This window comes from Hylobates moloch, unplaced genomic scaffold (assembly GCF_009828535.3).
Source record: "Hylobates moloch isolate HMO894 unplaced genomic scaffold, HMol_V3 SCAFFOLD_4, whole genome shotgun sequence".
NCBI classification, from domain to species: domain Eukaryota; kingdom Metazoa; phylum Chordata; class Mammalia; order Primates; family Hylobatidae; genus Hylobates; species Hylobates moloch.
Genome location: NW_026652279.1, coordinates 49,195,393 through 49,211,020, shown reverse-complemented (window position 1 = coordinate 49,211,020; position 15,628 = coordinate 49,195,393). Strand labels below are relative to the sequence as shown.

Below are 15,628 nucleotides of genomic sequence, written 5' to 3'. Positions count from 1 at the left end.
TTCATGTGTTCAAATGATACAAGATTCAAATTTCTAAATGATCAATATTGCAAATGTTCTCTTGTGATCTTTATTATCAGTATATAATACTCCAACAAGAATCAATATTTACATCTTGGTGGGCAATTCCGTTCCTCAAGCTAACCTCAATTAATAGTATTCTACTTAATCAAGTCATACATACATCCAACATTAGTTTTTTTCTTTTTTTTTTTTTTGACAATGCGGTATCAGATACTAGCTGCCCCTCTTTTTAAGCACAATACTGCCACACCTCTGAATGAAAACAAAAAGCTGATGTCTGGCAGAAACTCAGAAACAGTAAGAGGAAACAAATGAACAAATCAACTCAATATATAATATTTACATAAAGCAAATGATGCCTTCCCATTTCCTCCTCCAGGCTCATTCTACTCTAACTCAATCCTGTAATTGTGCTCTATCCCAACCCTGCATTATGTGCTAGACACCCAGCTGGGCTAATTTGGCCTTGAGTTTTTTTAGAGAGGAAAATTCATAAATTGATTGATGTTGCAATTAAGTGTAACAGTTATTTATTCTAGGATGAATTCTTGTTTTGAAACTGCTTGATTCTATCCAATGACCACAGACTTGGATCTCTAACTGCAACTATCTATTCAATGATTAGTCATCTTCACAGAGGAAATAAAACCAGAGTCCAAGAAGAACAGCATACTTCGATCTCCGCTCTCGATTTCAGATAAAGAGCCATGTTCAAATTACACCTCTGTTTGGCAAGAATGTTAATGATATCCTTAAAATCAAAACTTAGTTTTATTTGGCATTTGAGGTAATAAAACCTAAGGCAGAATAGGATCTTTACATAATGTCTAGCCCACAACCATTATTTCATAGATGAGGAAACATGAAGCAGGGGTAGCTTAACTGATTTCCTCATTATGAGAAATTACGGAAATAGGTCTAGAAGGCAGGTCTCCTAGGTTATTTCCACACTACCACGTGTTTTCACCAAAAATAAAAGACAATTTTAGACAAAAGATCAGTTACGCAAACCATTCTTTTTTTTTTTTGTCAGACGGAGTCTCGCTCTGTTGCCCAGGCTGGAAAGCAGTGGCGCCATCTCGGCCCACTGCAAGCTCCGCCTCCCGGGTTCATGCCATTCTCCTTCCTCAGCCTCCCGAGCAGCTGGGACTACAGGCGCCCGCCATCACGCCCGGCTAATTTTTTGTATTTTTAGTAGAGACGGGGTTTCGCCCTGTTAGCCTCGTGATCTGCCCGCCTCGGCCTCCTGAAGTGTTGGGATTACAGGCGTGAGCCACCGCGCCCGGCCTGCAAACCATTCTTAAAACTCACAGGGGGCCGGGCGCGGTGGCTCACGCCTGTAATCCCAGCACTTCGGGAGGCCGAGGCGGGCGGATCACGAGGTCAAGAGATCGAGACCATTCTGGCCAGCATGGTGAAACCCGGTCTCTACTAAAAGTACAAAACCTAGCTGGGCATGGTGGCGCTCGCCTGTAGTCCCAGCTACTCGGGAGGCCGAGGCAAGAGAATTGCTTGAACCCGGGAGGCAGAGGCTGCAGTGAGCCAAGATCGTGCCACAACAGAGTGAGACTCTGTCTCAAAAACACTCACAAAGATTTGGAACTAGACAAATTCAATCACAACTGCAAATTGAAAGATCAGTTAATTCTCTACCTTGGACCTTAACAGCAGCAGCCTCATCATACAACAAGGCTTAAAACGTTTGTTTCAAAACAGCGAATAAAGTTCTACTGCCAAAAAGTGGTGTTTTCATTGGCAGAAAAAAAAAAAAAATTCAAGCTTAAATAAATTGTCTTTTATTAAGAACAACATAAGTCTGATAAAACCATAATTTCCATAAAATTGGAGCCTGAAAAGGTTTTTATCCCAGTATTTATTTCTCCAGGGACAACAAAATAGAATTCTTAAGAGAAAACAATATCTAAGTAGTCAGCAAAGTTTTTCCAATGAAAAGCATGAAAACTCACATTTGATGTAAGCAGAACCAAGACACCACAAACACTATGAGCTTACTGCACAGCTCAATATAACACCAATACAAGTGAAGGATGAGTGACATAGGACTCGTTTCAATCCCTTCTTTCACCCTCATTTCTAAATAAAGAGGAACTACAGAGAAATATGAGAAGTGGCAAACTGACGGGGAAGTTACATCTTTTCTTCTATGGGAAGTAGAAATTCCCATAAATCACAAACAGTCATAAAACCTAATTTTACTCAAATCAAAATTAAAGTTCAAGACGTTTTCCTATGAAGCAGAAAAGCCACCTAGTTTAGTATTATGGTAAAATAAAAAGGCTTCAGTGTATCTTCAGCACTCACCTCTTCTGGGGTAATTACACCTGTTTCCTTAAACTTTGATTCCTAAAAAAAGCAGAAAGAAAAACAGTATTATATCATGTTTCACTATCAATTAAATATATTTTGGGGGCAATTATTTGCCTGGTGCCCTTCTAGACAACAGAGCACACACACACAAAAAAATTTATCTATCTAATCTATAATCTATCTAATCTACCTATCTACCTATCTCACTGGTATCTGTATCTGTTTCACTCACTGGCAATGACCACAGGAATATACAAGTCTAATGTAGGAAACAGGCATGAAAATAATTATAATACTATCGGATCAGTGCTATAACAGAGTAAAGCTCTATGTAGAAACATTCTTTTTTTTTAAGATGGAGTTTTGCTCCTGTTGCCCAGGAGTGCAATGGCGCCATCTCGGCTCACAGCAACCTCTGCCTCCCGGGTTCAAGTGATTCTCTTGCCTCAGCCTCCCCAGTAGCTGAGATTACAGGCATGCGCCACCACAGCCAGCTAATTTTTGTGTTTACTATTTAGTAGAGATGGAGTTTCTCCATGTTGGTCAGGCTGGTCTCAAGCTCCCGACCTCAGGAGATCCGCCCACCTCGGCCTCCCAAAGTGCTGGGATTACAGGCGTGAGCCACCGCGCCCAGCCAAGCTCTATGTAGAAACATTCTAAGATTTAAATAAAAACAAAGCCTTACAGTGATTCCGTGAAATGAACAAATATCTTAATTTTACAGCACAGCAAAAATGTCTTAAAGATGTTTAGACATCTTACAATTCAGCCAGTCTTATTTAAACTGAATAATGTTAGAAACCAAATCTAGAAATTATTTAGCATTTTCCCCTAATTCTCATCTCCACCAAGATACTGACACACTATTCTCTAAATTTTTCTAAACTTAAAGTTATATGTAAGATTTTCTGGTACAGTCTACAAAAATGAAAACACTCATTTATAAACATTATTCATTCAACTGATGTTTACTATGTGCCACACTATTTGAGGCAGTGGGAATATTTAGGGGTGAATAACATAAATACAAATTTATTCTTGCCCTCATAAGGAGTTTCAACTCCAGTTGAGGAAGAAAAGCCAAATGGTAATGAATAACATACCATAAAGAAAAATGAAGCTGAGAGGAATCTGTGGGGTGGCTGGGGAGAAATGGCCATTTAAAATAGAATGGTGAAAGAACAAAGACTTCACTGAATAATGACTTAAAAACCTTAAGGAAAGGAACATGCCATAAGGCTGTCAAGTGGGAAGTGCCTTTCAGATAGAGGGAAGAGCACATGCAAAACCCTGAACCAATAGTGTGCTTAAAGGAATAATAAAGAGATCAGGTTAGCTAAAGCAAAAGCAGTCAGGGGATGGAGTAGATGAGATTGGGGCCTCTACCAATTAAGCAGAACCTTAGAGATGATTGTAAGAACTTCAGTGCTTACTGCATGTACATAATCCGAACAAAACATGATTTTTTTAATTTTCACTTGCTAGGAGAAGGCTATTACTTATTTCCTGAGGATTTTGTTTTTTCTGCGTGCCCTCCCTTATCTAGCAGGAAACTGTAAGGAATCTCTGTAAACAACAGTTTGCACAGGAGTATCAAGGAGACGGTCATTCATTCTTTCCTTTTAACTAAAGACATATATCATACATAGTGACATGCTAACAGTTCCTCTTTTCAGTTTGGCGAGCAAGTATGATGGACTCCTGAAAACATAATTCTACGTCATACATTCTTTATTTGAAAATTATTTTCCAATCTTAGTTTAATTGAATAATCTTAAAATGACTTTCACAGTAAATAAATGTAAGCAAAGCGTTGAAATTCTCTCTTTTTTTTTTTTTTTTTTGGTATTTTTTAGTAGAGACAGGATTTCGCCAAGTTGGCCAGGCTGGTCTTGAACTCCTGACCTCAGGTGATCCACCATGCCTGGCCTGAAATTCTCATTTATAATCTCTGGTTTATTTCTTACTTGGCCAATAAGTTACTCTTTTAAAAGGAGTTTTACAAAAACGTATTTAAAAAAGTATAGACCTAGTTACTTCCCTTTGTCATGGAAAGGGAGCAAAGCAAAACTCTCCACTATTCTTAGCATATTAGGGTATTTCACCCCCACACTGAGATTGGTACATTCTAACTGAAAGCTTAAAAACAACTAGAAAAAAACCAAAAACTAAGCAAGAACTTCCCATTAATTTACTATTCTTGCTCACTTTTCAGAAAGCAAAAATGAAGTTACAACAAAACACTTACTCCAAAAGAGTTACAAAAGAAAAGCTTGAAGGCAGTTGTAGAAATTTACCTTTGAAAAAAAAAAAATCAGTCACTACTGTAACAACTAATGTGTCACAATTTTTTACTTTAAAAATGCTGTACTGTTGTCAATATATTTTTAAAAATTATACAGCCAGGAGGGTCAAACCGTGCCTTGTTATCACTAATAACCAGCTACGGCTATCTGAAAAGCTTGGGAAAAAGGTTTTGCTCGTTAGATGGGTTCAAGGTTACTGAATGAGATAATGTTGCCAATTTCACCTCCTTCCTCTGAAATCTAAACGAGTTGGGATCCCAGTCACAACTTCCCCACTACAGCGGACTTTCTATGAAACTTAAAGGAAAAGTGACATATGTCAAACACTAAATTCAATTTTTAAAGAGAAGCAAAATCCTTGCTTAAAAAGGCTAAAAGACTTCCAGTGTTTGGATTTAACGTTCTCAATCTACTCAGCCGCCGAACACCCTTCCAACCCGACGTACCCGACCGCGCAGAGTTATGACGGGGGAAGGCAGGAACACGCACAGAGCGTCGCTCCAAGTTTACCCCTGAGGAGTCAGAAAGCCCTAACGAACAGCCAGTTAAGACTACGGGTGGGGGCTGCACGTTTCCCTGTGTCCCGAGCCCTACCGCCTTCCTACACCTTGCCCCGCCGGAGAAGGCGGGGACTCCCGCGGCGCCAGGTCCCTGAAGAGTCGAGCATGTGCCTGACAGCCCCTGGCAACCCCGGCCTGGCTTACCTTGAGGACCGGGGTCAGGTACTCAGCCACTTCCAGTGCCTTTCCCTTCACAGTATTAATCACATTCTGCATCCTGGGGCCGGAGTAGCGGCCGGCCCCGCGACAGGATGGAAAGTGCAGCCGGGTTAGGGGCCGGGGAGTCAGAAAATGTCCTCGCTGCCACCGACTCGCATCAGCACCCGGCTGGCGGCACCCGAGGGGACGGGACGCGACGCGACGGGACGGGCGGGACGAGGGGGCGGGGCGGCGGGCACCGCGCGCGAAGACGGGGTGCGCGATCCTCGCGCCCCAGGCACCCCGCGACGGACCAGACCCAGCTGTCACCCAGCCGCGAGGGAGGGCAGCGGGGCCGAGGGGAGACCTGAGGTGAGAAGCGGCCGCACACGCACCCCTCGCCCTCTCGGGAGCTGTCTTTCCTCGCTTTGCTTCACTCGCGCCCCTTCCGGCTTCCCCTTCCTTCTCACTCTCTTGCCGTAGCTGCGCCGCCACCGGGGCCTCACGTGACACTGGACTCTCCCGGCACGTGACGTGAGAAAGGCCGGGCTGGGGCGGGATAAGCCGCTTCTCCCCTCCTTCCGGAAGCGTAACACTGAACGCGCCTGCGCAATGGGTGTCGGGTCTGCTTTTTCCCAGTCCGGACGTAATCGTGGTTTTTGTTCTGCAATAGGCGGCTTAGAGGGAGAGGCTCTTTGGCCTATACCTACTGTAGCTTCTCCACGTATGGACCCTAAAGGCTACTGCTGCTACTACGGGGCCAGACAGTTACTGTCTCAGCTCTAGGATGTGCGTTCTTCCACTACAAGCTCTTCTGACGGAGGTAACCGCGCCCCGCGGGCAAGGAATTGCGCCTGCGTCTGAGGGGAGGGTGCGCCAGTGAAGAGCCCTACTGCGCATGTGTGACTAGAGGGGCATTCCCTGACCGAAGGGAAACCTGGCCGCGTCCTGTCGGGAGGCGTTGTATTGGTCTGCTGTAGGCGTGCGGCCAAGCGGGCTGTCAGTCAGTATTTGCATTTCTCCCCATTCCCCACAGGCTCTATGCGCTATTCCTACGGTACGCTGGGAGGCTTTGGGCCAGTTACTTAGCCAACCTGGGGTTTAGTGTCCTCAGCCTATCAAAAGAGGGCCTTAGACTCATTGATTTCTACGATCTCCTCCATTTCAAACACTAGTTCAGTAAAACTACAGCAGTGTTTCAGATATTTCCATTTTGGTCGTTACTGTAATGAAGTCTGTCTTAATAAGCTTTTTCCTCCGAGGGAAAAGAGGAAGAAAATACAATTAATGAAAGTCTCATCTTACAACAAAATTATTTACTAATAAGAGTAAAAGCTAGGCCGGGTGCGGTGACTCACGCCTGTAATCCCAGCACTTTGGGAGGCAGAGGCGGGCAGATCACGAGGTCAGGAGTTGGAGACCAGCCTGGCCAACATAGTGAAACCCCGTCTCTACTAAAAATACAACAATTAGCCGGGCTTGGTGGCGGGCGCTTGTAGCCCCAGCTATTCCGGAGGCTGACGCAGGAGAATCGCTTGAGTCCGGTAGGTAGAGGTGGCAGTGAGCCAAGACCACGCCGTTGCACTCCAGCCTGGGCGACAGAGCGAGACTCCGTCTCAAAATACATAAATAAATAAAATTTAAAAATAAAAGCTAAAATTGCTTTGAAGAATTCTTTTCTGCTGTTGCAAAGTGTCATTTGCTCACCTGCTACCTTTGTCAGCAGGTCTAATCTGGTTCTACCTTTTCTGTCTCTAGAGTACTCCCTCTTACCAGATTTTCACTTTCCTTTTCTCATAGTTTCTTCTGTACGCCTCAGCTTTCTTGGTGCTGATATAGTCATAGCCAAACATTTTAAAAAATTCCTTTTCTGTCCTCACAATGGTATTTGCGTTTAGGGTCTGCCAACAAGGTTGTTCATAAAGTATTTTTCTCTTTAAGGCAATTAAAAAACAGTGGAATGGAAAAACAGTGCTGTAGTCATCCTGTAATATGCTCCTTGTCAACAATGTATACATTCCTGCTAGGTGCCATATTCATTGCTTTAAGCTCAAGTCGCATCTTACTAGTGAAGTATTCTGCCAATGAAGGTAAGTTAAGACTTGGTATATGTATGGAGCACTTCCATCTAATCACACATCTCTCTCTTGTCTTTGGTTTTCTTATATATAACATGGAGATAATAATGCCTTTTGCTTCATGTGAGTGATAAAGCATATTTAAATTTGATTATTTAACCTTGCATTCCTCAACAAGAAAAAATGTTTGATACTGGACGAAATGTGAGTCAGTAAAATACAAAAATCAAACCCTTTGGTGAAGAACCAGTCATAACATTTGACTGTTACTTCAATTAACAGGTGTTTCTGGACCTACAGCAAAATGTGTAATTGCACCTTATTTTGAAGTAGAAGGATATATTTGGTCACTTGGCATTTGTGAGGTACTTACTATTGTAATTATTGTATCAATGGTAAAGTGTCAGCATTATATTGTGCAGTCATATTGTATCAACCGTATAAATTATAAGCTTTGATAAGTATGTATTTAAGAAATCTATTTTTTTATGTAAGGATTTAAGCAAACACTTTAATTCCACAAAACTGTATTGAGTACTTCTTACTAGTTATTGAGTGAAGGGGTGGGTTGCCCCTCCACACCTGTGTGTGTTTCTCGTTAGGTGGAATGAAAGACTTGGAAAGGAAAGAGACACAAAGTATAGAGAAAGAAAAAAGGGGGCCCAGGGGACCGGCGTTCAGCATACGGAGGATCCCCGCCTGCCTCTGAGTTCCCTTAGTATTTATTGATCATTATTGGGTGTTTCTGGGAGAGTGGGATGTGGCAGGATCATAGGATAATAGTGGAGAGAGTGTCAGCAGGTAAACACGTGAACAAAGGTCTCTGCATCATAAACAAGGTAAAGAATTAAGTGCTGTGCTTTAGATATGTATACACATAAACATCTCAATGCCTTAAAGAGCAGTACTGCTGCCAGCCTGTCCCACCTCCAGCCCTAAGGCAGCTTTCCCCATCTCAGTAGATGGAACATACAATCGGGTTTTACACTGAGGCATTCCATTGCCCAGGGACGAGCAGGAGACAGATGCCTTCCTCTTGTCTCAACTGCAAAGAGGCGCTCCTTCCTCTTTTACTAATCTTCCTCAGCACAGACCCTTTACGGGTGTCGGGCTGGGGGTCAGTCAGGTCTTTCCCTTCCCACGAGGCCATATTTCAGACTATCACATGGAGAGAAACCTTGGACAATATCTGGCTTTCCTAGGCAGAGGTCCCTGCGGCCTTCCGCAGTGTTTTGTGTCCCTGGGTACTTGAGATTAGGGAGTGGTGATGACTCTTAACGAGCATGCTGCCTTCAAGCATTTGTTTAACAAAGCACATCTTGCACGGCCCTTAATCCGTTTAACCCTGAGTTGACACAGCACATGTTTCAGGGAGCACAGGGTTGGGGTAAGGTTACAGATTATAGAACAAAATGGCATCTCCTATGTCTACTTCTTTCTACACAGACACAGTAACAATCTGATCTCTCTTTTCCCCACAATTGAGGATACATACAATCTTGACATGACCTTTAATGGTCTGCTACTTGGAGAGTCAGATGTGTACCTAAGTCTCTACTGCAGTTAACATTTACCTGCCAGGCTAAGTATTAGCAGCAGGTTCAAAGTGCATAAGATATAGAGCTTGTCCTCAAGACTTAGTTTATTAGGAGAGACATAAATGTAAACACATCATGAAAATCCATTATAATAACTGCAATAATATATCCTGAAGATGCAGAGATTGTCTAGAGGATAAAGTTATATATTCTGTTCGGTAGGGGATGATGTGGAGTTCAAATGGATCAGAGAACACCTTGCTGATTAGGAGACAGTTGTTCCACTAGAAGTCAAGGTGAACAAGGGTATTCAAAACAGAGGCAACAGCCTGTAAAAGGGAACAGAGGCATAAAAAAGCAGGATATGTTGTGAGAACATGTAGTTTGAAATTACCAAGCAAAAAGTTTAAGGACTCGTAGCCAGGTGCGGTGGCTCATGCTGTAATCCCAGCACTTTGGGAGGCCAAGGCGGGCGGATCACTTGAGGTCAGGAATTTGAGACCAGGCTGGCCAACATGGTGAAACCCCATCTCTACTAGAAATACAAAAAATTAGCTGGGTGTGTTGGTGTGTGCCTGTAATCCCAGCTACGAGGGAGACTGAAGCAGGAGAATGAACCTGGGAGGCAGAGACTGCAGTGAGCCGAGATCATGCCACTGCACTCCAGCCTGGGCAACAGAGCAAAACTGTCTGAAAAAGAAAAAAGAAAAAAAAAGTTTAAGGACTCAGAAGAAAGAGAAGGAGTGGTTGGCTGGAGAGAGGTTGGTAAGTCTCAGATTGTTAAGGACTTCATTTTCCATGGTAAGGAGCTGGGACTTTAGTCTCTAGGCCAGTCTGAGGGATAAGGGATACTTGAAAGATTATAAATAGGAGGGTAAAATGAGGGACTGTTATGGTAGCTGGATGGCAGTGGAAAAGACAGGAAGCTCAATAGCCAGTTAAGGGGTTATTGCAAATTAAAGCCATAGGTGATGAAGATTAACTTAGTGTTTTGGAAGTAGTAAGATAGAGAAGGAGTATTCAGAACATAGAAAAGACAGGATTTGGAGAATGTATTGAATATGAAAATTAAAAGAGATAACGTATAGCTCCAAGGTTTCTGGTTTGAATGCTGAGTGGATTGATACTGTTCTTAGCTGAGATGGAGACTATTAGGAGGAAGAGTAAATTGGGCAGAGTTTGAAAAGATTGTAGTTGAAGTCAGGAGCTATATCCTTACTGCAGTTTTCTGCAGTATCTGGCATATCATGCACATGAGGGAAATGCCAATTACATAAATAAATAGGAGGTAGGTTTTCATTTGGGTATTTATGGTGGGCAATAAGTTAAATGTTCTAGAATATAAATTTGGGGACATTAATGTTAAATTGATATTTAAAACTTAAGGAACAGAGAGAGGACTCATGCAGAATGAGAAAATAAAGAGGGCCAAACTCTCAGAGAGGTGTTAGTTTCAGAAATCAGATTACTTGGAGATAAGACCTGAATGGAAAGTGAGTAAAGGGCAAATAAAGAATGTTGATACTGTTTCAGGGAGAGATGGAGAAGGTATGGTAGCTAGAGGGAGTAGTATTTTATATTTTGTTTTTCAGATGGGAGAGTTTTGAGCATGTTTGTTGGCCAAGGGCAGTAAGCCAATTAGTAGAGAGGAAGATAAAAAAGATACACTGGGGCGGGTGTGGTGGCTCACGCCTATAATCCCAGCACTTTGGGAGGCCGAGGCGGGTGTATCACAGGGTCAGGAGGTCGAGACCATCCTGGCTAACACAGTGAAACCCTGTCTCTACTAAAAATACAAAAGATTAGCCAGGCATGGTGGTGGGTGCCTGTAGTCCCACGTACTCGGGAGGCTGAGGCAGGAGAATGACTTGAACCTGGGAGGCGGAGCGTGCAGTGAGCTGAGATCACGCCATTGCACTCCAGCCTGGGCAACAGAGCAGGACTCCATCTCAAAAAAAAAAAGACACGCTAAAGCCAAAGGAAATGGAACCAAGGAAATGGAACCAATCTGAGGAGAAGGGAAGATTTCTGTTTTGTTTTGAGTCGGAGTCTCGCTCTGTCTGGAGTGCACTGGCGCTATCTCGGCTCACTGCAACCTCCACCTCCCAGGTTCAAGCATTCTCTTGCCTCAGCCTCCCGAGTAGCTGAGATTACAGGCATGTGCCACCATGCTCAGCTATTTTTTTTTTGTATTTTTAGTAGAGACGTGGTTTCACCATGTTGGCCAGGCTGGTCTCAAACTCCTGACCTCAAGTGATCCACCCGCCTTGGCCTTCCAAAGCACTGGGATTACAGGCATGAGCCACTGCACCCAGCCAGAAGGGAGGGTTTTAAAGGGGAGATTGGATGAATAGTGGGGCCTTAGCCCCTTCCTCTGGGGCTGAAGGGAATCCAGTGAATGCCATGTAGAAAGATATGTTAGTGTGGGCAGGAGATGTGTGGAGGGAAGTCACATAACATGTTGTCATATGGTCTGGGATCGGCCATGAAAGGACTGCAAGAAAACCACTGAAAAGCAAGAACAAGCTAAAGAACAGTGACAAGGGTTTGAAAGTTGTAATCCAAAGTCCCCCCTTCTTATGTGCACATGTTGGCTTATGTGTATCATGATGGATCATGAGAAGTATCATTGGAGGTTAACAGAGTATGAGTTAAGTCTAGCATTTAACTGAGAAAAGGGAGATGTTTTGACTATGCTTTGAATGATGGGGTAAGTTGAACAGGCAGATATTTAAATTCAGGTGAACATTTATTAAGTGCCTACTAAGTGCCAGGTATATGAACCTGACAAACGTGGTCCATTTATTGTAAGAATCTTCCATTCCATTTCACTTCACACACTTCCAATGAGACAAGTAGTGCCATAGAGGTTTAGAGGTAGTGCTATAAGAACAGAGATGAATAAAGAATTGATTCTGATTAGTTTGAGAAGGTCAAGAGAAACCACAGGAGAGAGGAAGAAAGTGTTCTGGATAGACAGTGTCCACTTGGCTTTTTTTCCCATACATTTGGCCAATTTTGGTTTAATGTGACTAAGAGAAGCAAGCAAATATCTTCAAAAGTGGGGAAAATGCATTCCTGAAAATAGTACCCAATAAAGTTTATGTTTATCCTTGGCAAAATTGTAAAGCGAGTTGTTTGTAAGCATTTAGAAGAGACGAGTAACAGTTAAGATGAAGTCATACCACCAAACCTCACTTCCTAATTCTATTGATTTGCAATTTAGTATGTAGCTTTCCAGCTCATCAGTGGGTTTGGATGTGTCCAAGTATTTCCTCTCAGCCCTAAAGGTAGCAGAGCCCTAGGCCAGTTGCCTTTTGCCTCAGATAGTTTCCTTCTTTACCTCAGTGTACCATTTATCCCAGAGTGCCAAACAAATATTAATGTTTTCTGTGTGTACCATGATATAAAACAGATTGGAAAACTCTTAAGGGAATGTCATAGACAGAGTGTACCTCAATTTTAACAAGGCAAAGAAGTCACAAGAAGAATTAGGAGCTGAGTAATAATTCAGCAGGTCAGTTCATAACTGTTTGATGAGTCGGTGTTGATTGATGGTCAATTTAGCAGGCAGTCTCTAATGCCATGCCACAGAGCTTTCTTTGCTTAGTCCTAGCCTCCTCAATGTATTTATTAGCAACTTGGTTGAAGACATGAGAGGCTGTTTAACAAATTCAAGGATAATGAAAAGCCGAATGGGATAGGGATAGCTAATACATTAGGTGAATTGATTAAAAAACCCAAAGGAGCAAAGGCAACTGGAAGAAACTTAATGTAACCAGTAGTAAAACCAGCTTTTAAGTTTTAAAACAATTATAAGTTATACTGTATATAAACATACATAGAATAAAATACATAGTTAAAAAACATTTCTGTTACATTTCAGAAAACAAGTATGATTATCTTCCAACTACTGTGAATGTGTGCTCAGAACTGGTGAAGCTAGTTTTCTGTGTGCTTGTGTCATTCTGTGTTATAAAGAAAGGTAAGTCTTGAAATGGTACTATGTACTTGTTAATCACAGGACCAAAAAATGTTAGAACTGGAAGAAATTTTATATCATTTAGCTTAGTCCATTAAATTTTATATGAGGAAGCTAAGATACAAACATAAGTATGTTTTAAAGGTGGAGAAACAAGCTCAAAGAGAAAGTGTTAGGCAGAGCTGCATAGGAAGGGGAGGAACTGGGACACCAACTCATGTTTCCTAATGCCCTTCCTATTACTCTGTCTTGTTACTTGTTCTGTGATAGTTTCATGCAGTGTTAGTTTTTATTCAAATTAAAGATTTGCTAAATCATGTGTTGTCTAACTTGAGATGTATCATATTTCAAAATAGTTCCCATTTCCTACAGGGAAGGTAGCATAGTGCACAGGCATCAAAGAGACTGTTGTGGGGCAGATTATTTTCTCTGAGCTCCAGTTTTCTGAGCTATCACATAGGGATACTAACTCCTTTCTCAAATGTAAAGTATGTAGCCTTCCATGGAATGTATATGCTCTTTATATTAATTCTTCACCTTAGTTCCCCAATTATTGCGCCTCCGCTCCCTCTGCCTCTTTCATATACCTTCACGCATGAGGTAAACAAACTTTAGAGCATTAAAGTGTTTGCCCAGCAAGATGTCTTTTCATACTCCAGGGTTTCAAACTTTGCAGTTTCTCATTAGTGACTACTTTTCTTAGTCTCATAAAACTCACGCATTATTTGCAGGGCCTTAAACTGCCTTTGTTTTCTTTTTGTTTTACATTCTCTGTGCTACAGTGCCTAAGTTTTTAGAAACCTAGAGATGGAATAATAACTGACTAGGATTACTAAAAGTTAACTTTCTCTAGTTCCATATATATAAATTTCGATTTAGTATCCCCCTTTCCTGATTTGCCCTGGGGGGCAAAAATTCCAGTATGAAAGCTTGATTTTTTTTTTTTTTTAAACTTATTCTAACTTGTTGATCTCCCTCTTGGCCTTATGCTCTTACAGTAGTAAGAGAAACCACATATGTATTCTGAGTTGCCTTAAGTAATACTTCTGTTATCTCAAATTAATGGGAATTAGGATAACCAGTAGTCCTAAGGTTGTTGCTGGTTGTCAGTGATGAAACTGGTGGGTTGAAGAGAGACAGTAATGAAATGGAGGCACATTTATAAAGCTCCCTTTAAAGAATTGTATCAGTAATCAAGTGCAGTGTAATTTCTCTAAAAATGTGGGCATTCTCATCAAGGTCATTTATTTACACTGTATTTCTTTCTAAGATCATCAAAGTAGAAATTTGAAATATGCTTCCTGGAAGGAATTCTCTAATTTCATGAAGTGGTCCATTCCTGCCTTTCTTTATTTCCTGGATAACTTGATTGTCTTCTATGTCCTGTCCTATCTTCAACCAGTAAGTAAATATGAAAAAGAAAATATCATTGAAAAGATATGGAGAAATAAATCCCAGAATTTTTTATCATTTTGGTTGGCATTGTTAGTTTCTCATTGTCCTCACTGCCCTTGCTTAGATTTCCCCAGAATTATCTGAATACTGAATTATCAATATGCATGCCAGATTCTCTTAAATGGTCAAGATTACTGTATTAAACTGGGCTGACTACCATGGGGGAGTTGCTCCCTAGACCAAGAAATCTGAAGCCACCTCTTTTTATGTAACCCTAATTAGTATGCCTATTTTCTAAGACGTCTTGTGGCCACAAACCTCTAATATTAATCTCAGCATCCAGGACCTCATCCAAGAAAACTTCCCTGATTAACTCACAAAGTTACACACTCAATGTACCTTTCTTACACCTGTTTTAATGTAGTTTATATGAATTTTATTTGTATGGTTTTCTTTTCTGTTAGTCCTATCATTTAACCAACAAGTTCTTCAAGGGTAGGGATCATGTCCTCCCAACTAGAAATGCCATCTATAACTGATAATGCTGGAAACACTTCTCATCTTTCTTGGCATCCTTTGTGTCAATTTAGAAAGCCATTAGTAGTCCGAACTGGAGTTTGGTTTTCTGCTTTCACCTATGACTCAGTTTGGGTCACAATAGGTCACATGTATATTTCCCTTTAATATTTTATAAAATGAAGGTTTCTATTGCCTTTATTGCCAAAATGTGTTTTAAATTTCTTTAAAAAGTAAATTCAGGCATTTGATTATAAATAGGATTTCTATTGCTACCAGTCTTCTCTGTGAAGTTTCTTAAATATAAGCAAATCAGTTTTAGAGTGGGATGAAAAAGAGGGCTCAAGATAGAACTGTATTAGCCTGTTCTCACACTGCTAATAAATACATACCCAAGACTGGGTAATTTATAAAGGAAAGAGGTTTAATAGACTCACAGTTCCACAAGGCTGGGGAGGCCTCACAATCATGGCAGAAGGCGAAAGAGAAGCAAAGTCATGTCTTACATGGCAGCAGACAAGAGAGCTTATGCTGGGGAACTCTCATTTATAAAACTGTCAGATCTCATGAGACTTACTCACTACCAGGAGAACAGTATGGGGGGAAACCTCCGCCATGATTCAATTATCTCCACCTGGCCCGGCCCTTGACCTGTGGGGATTACAATTCAAGGTGAGATTTGGGTGGGACACAGCCAAACCCTATCAAGAATGATAGTAGAAAACAGGTGTTTGACTTTCCATAATTTAGAAGCTGTGTAACT

At 41.6% G+C, this 15,628-nt stretch overlaps 2 protein-coding genes across 12 annotated transcripts in view; one reads left to right on the top strand and one right to left on the bottom strand.

Annotated features, from left to right (window-relative positions):
- The window catches only part of ATG3 (autophagy related 3), a 29,009-nt gene extending 23,087 nt beyond the window's left edge, over nucleotides 1-5,922 (bottom strand). Inside the window, exons 1-2 of the mRNA XM_032150181.2 lie at nucleotides 5,363-5,922; nucleotides 2,347-2,388 (exon numbers count right to left, since the gene is read on the bottom strand). Of these exons, the coding sequence (XP_032006072.1) occupies nucleotides 2,347-2,388; nucleotides 5,363-5,434 (114 nt within the window). The 5' untranslated portion in view covers nucleotides 5,435-5,922. The remainder of the gene's footprint in view (nucleotides 1-2,346; nucleotides 2,389-5,362) is intronic.
- A 38-nt stretch (nucleotides 5,923-5,960) lies between these two features.
- SLC35A5 (solute carrier family 35 member A5) overlaps nucleotides 5,961-15,628 on the top strand; it is a 52,331-nt gene continuing 42,663 nt past the window's right edge. For 8 of the 11 annotated variants that reach the window (XR_009213133.1, XR_009213132.1, XR_009213131.1 and 5 more), the window contains exons 1-4: nucleotides 5,961-6,179; nucleotides 7,298-7,446; nucleotides 12,859-12,957; nucleotides 14,225-14,355. Coding sequence is in view for 8 of the 11 variants with exons in the window: in XM_032150180.2 (XP_032006071.1) it covers nucleotides 7,317-7,446; nucleotides 12,859-12,957; nucleotides 14,225-14,355 (360 nt within the window). In the remaining 3 variants the exon portion in view is untranslated. The other 3 variants (XM_032150179.2, XM_058437513.1, XM_032150178.2) reach the window with 3 other exon arrangements.